This window comes from Cephus cinctus, unplaced genomic scaffold (genome assembly GCF_000341935.2).
Source record: "Cephus cinctus unplaced genomic scaffold, Ccin1 Ccin1_scaffold0189, whole genome shotgun sequence".
Lineage (NCBI taxonomy): Eukaryota > Metazoa > Arthropoda > Insecta > Hymenoptera > Cephidae > Cephus > Cephus cinctus.
This window is the reverse complement of record NW_014332911.1, coordinates 220600-223880: the sequence shown is the minus strand read 5'-3', so window position 1 is coordinate 223880 and position 3281 is coordinate 220600. Positions and strand designations below refer to the sequence as shown.

At 54.9% G+C, this 3281-nt stretch overlaps 1 protein-coding gene across 9 annotated transcripts in view; it reads left to right on the top strand.

The window, feature by feature from the left end:
- The window catches only part of LOC107264682 (trichohyalin), a 37338-nt gene that overhangs the window by 4652 nt on the left and 29405 nt on the right, over nucleotides 1–3281 (top strand). For all 9 annotated transcript variants that reach the window (XM_025081895.1, XM_025081894.1, XM_025081897.1 and 6 more), the window contains exon 2: nucleotides 2302–2578. In XM_025081895.1, coding sequence (XP_024937663.1) covers nucleotides 2534–2578 — 45 coding nt within the window. In that variant the 5' untranslated portion in view covers nucleotides 2302–2533. The remainder of the gene's footprint in view (nucleotides 1–2301; nucleotides 2579–3281) is intronic.

Genomic DNA, 3281 nt, shown 5'->3' with positions numbered 1-3281 from the left:
GGGGGGGGGGGGGGGCAGTAGCCCAGCTGCCAGTAGGACTTCGGATCAGGAGGCAACCGCATTCCTAGCAGGTCGCGCCGAGTGAATTTGAATGCGGCATTCCATTCTCTCCCTTTCTCCCCCTCTCTCCCCCTCGCCAGTGTCCCCCCTTCTTCCACATCCACCACATCTAGGGGCTCTATCTATTTGCGCGATAATCGTCAAAGGCGTGTCACGATCGAAATTCCTGCAGCCTGGACGCGGCTCTCCTTGCCGGAGGTAGCAGCGACTCCAGCGAGAGAGTGTGAGAGCGATTCTCGCGTCTGTCGTTGGAGAGGGGGAAGGAGTGGGGCGATGAGGGGGGGAGGGGGGAGGGAGAAAGGCAGAACCGAGGCTCGTGCGGAAACTATTCAGCCCGATTTCGCTCGGTTACATCTCTTGGCGCTTCCATGTAGAAGGGGATGGGTGGCTGTATGCACAGAGCGTCGTATATTCCGGCTTCGGGATTGGTTCAATTTCTGAAGGAACCACCAGCTACCCCCCTCTACCCGCTGCGCGCTATAGAAAAGTACAGACGAAACCACCTGAAATGATAGCTGATCAAGGAATTCCAAAGTGACTTGCGCTCGAATTAACCGCTTGAAGGCATTCTGAAGGCAGTCTGAATTTTCATGGACCACGGATTACGGGATATCCTGCATTTCGATAGACTGAGAAGGTCCTCCTGGGTAATCGAGTCCCGGCCGCTACCTAGTTGAAGACCGTTTAAGTGGAGATTTCGGTTTCCCTCGTTAAGCTGCCTGCTCGGAGTAGCACTACTCTCTCCCTTTCGCACTCTGCGTTCCTTCCTCCTGGCCTCCCCCCGCCACACCCCCCCATCGCCCCACGTGCCGTGAAAACACCAACTTGACGCTGATACCCTGCTGCTCGGCGCACTCTGTGATTTTACTCTCTTCCTCGGCTGTGCCTGCCCGCCGCTCCCTCTCTCTCTCTCTCTCACACACACTCTTTCCCCTTATCCTCCAGTGTCGCTATCACTCGCAATTATTCAAAATTGCAGATACTCGATCCTCATCCGCTGAACATTTTCATTTCCATGCAGGAATGTGCGGGTGTCTCGTGGAATTTGTTCGTTCGCATAGAAACTAGAAACTAACTTACGCTCGAACATTGGTGCGCGACTGCACTGCAACGACGTAGATGTTGCACATCGATGGGCACGTGTGTCTCGCGCCCTGAGGATTGTAGCTGCGTTGGGAGCAGAGAAGAAAATGGCGGAGGTTGCCGCCGGGATACAAAAGGCTTTATTTTGAATTTGACGATGACAGTCAATGACATCGGGAGTCGCGCTCCTGAATTTCCTGTTTCGATCCAAAGATGACCTTCGGCCGCTGCCCGGTTTGCCTCTGGCTTTCATTGCTTCGCCGTTTGCATTTGAAAATCGAAATTCCAGCAGGGTAGAGACTCGGTCACGTGTCTTTTGGCCGCAGCCGATGCCACTGCGTGTGCACTCTCAGCCTAATGGCGGAATCGTGTAGCGAATATCCTCTCCCCTTAATCTTCTCTACTTCTTCGTCGCAGCGTACGTACTGCAAGGACACTGCCCGCTTGCGAATAGAGTTCTCTTTAGGCGCGTTCCTCCTCTGACTGACTCTGAAACGTACCTCTTTGCACTGGGTGACGTATAGAAAGCACGCGCCACGGCAGAGACGCATGGACAGTGCAGGCACAGGGGCACAGGGGCACAGGGGCACAGGGGCACAGCTGCCAGAGGAGTTCATGCGCAGGTTACCTAAGGAATTGTGGTTTTAAGTGGCGGCCGCAAACAGTCGAGTACTAGCCATCGATCAGGGTCTACTTGTATCCAACCGGGTCTGTGTCTGTCATAAAACGTAGTTGGCAACTGGAAACTGGCAGCCGCGTCAAGAGTTGTGCACGTTGCTAATAATGCGCGGCGGCGCGCAGGACGCGACTGTCCTTGCGGAATGAAAGTAGCCTGGAAAACGTGACCTCTCGCGTATTGGCGCGCACCTCAGCGATATACGTTATACAGGCGAGCGAGAATCGCGAAACGACTGACGCGCCGCCTGTTGCGAGAAGTTATCCCGTGACGTCAAGAGGTTGCGTGCCTGTCAGGCGTCAGGCTGGCCACGCGGATGCCCGTGCAGCCTCGGCGCGGCGGGAGGTCTTCAGCCTTCCGGCTGTTCCAGCTCCTTGCAATTCTGGCCAAAGGGCATTTGGCGTTTAGGAGATTTTAGGCCGACACGAATGTACCCACGTTTCAGGCTAGAACTGTGTGCTATGTGTCTATAATGCTTTCAGGAAGGCGGCTGGGCGTCGGGACGCCGAGGAGGCAGCTGGGAGTTGCAAGTGGTCGGCCGTCCCTCTTTGCCCGAGGTAGGATGCTCTGCAGTCTCTGAGTCGAGGAAAGTGGAGCGTCTACGTGGGCATCGCTCGGTGTGACACGTCGCCTGGGCAGCGGGGCAGCGGGGCACTCCCTTGGAAATATGAACATACCCTAAATCTGGAATTCGAGCCTTTATAAAGCAGGAACATGGAAACCGAAGAACTCACCAGGCTCGTCGACGGCATCTACAAGGTGAGTCTCATTTTTGCTACATGAATGCTAGGACACGAGGAAGCGGAGAGCCTCCTTAGAAAACTCTCTCTCTCTCTCTCTTGGTCCTCATCGTTCGCTTCCTCTCTTTGACACTATTATCTTCTCAATGCCTGCGCTGCTGCTGCTTTCCAGCCTGATGGGCTAACGACACTTTTTCTTGAGCGCCGCGATTATATTCTCGAATCCATTAACGGGAGATGCCTCTCGAGGAGTGGCTATCCTATGCCGTTACTCGCTGTTCACTCGCTGACCGGACTCTTCTCCATTCCCCCCATTCCTTCCTTCTCTCTCTCTCTCTCTCTCTCTCTCTCTCTCTCTCTCTCTCTCTGGTGCCTCTCTTCGTCGCCTCGTGCTTGCACTCGGCGCTTCCTTCTTTCGAGCGTCTTTCGTAGAGGCCTATAAAATAGAAAGAATAACGGTAACCGTATGTGGGCAACGTTGCCTCACGCTGCGACAGGATTCCTTATGCAAGGTAATGGCTGTGCTGCCCACTTTAATCAGACTCTCCGTTCTTAAGACGTTGATAACTGATATTCTCTGGAGACCTTTTCTACGCGGCGATCCTTCGGGAGAAGCGCTTGTCCGTTTCATCCGACCCGAGTCCTACGGGAATCGAAGCAACCGCGTTACGATTCGGCATTCCGTGCTGCACTCGGAGCCCCCCGTGCCCCCCCCCCCCCCC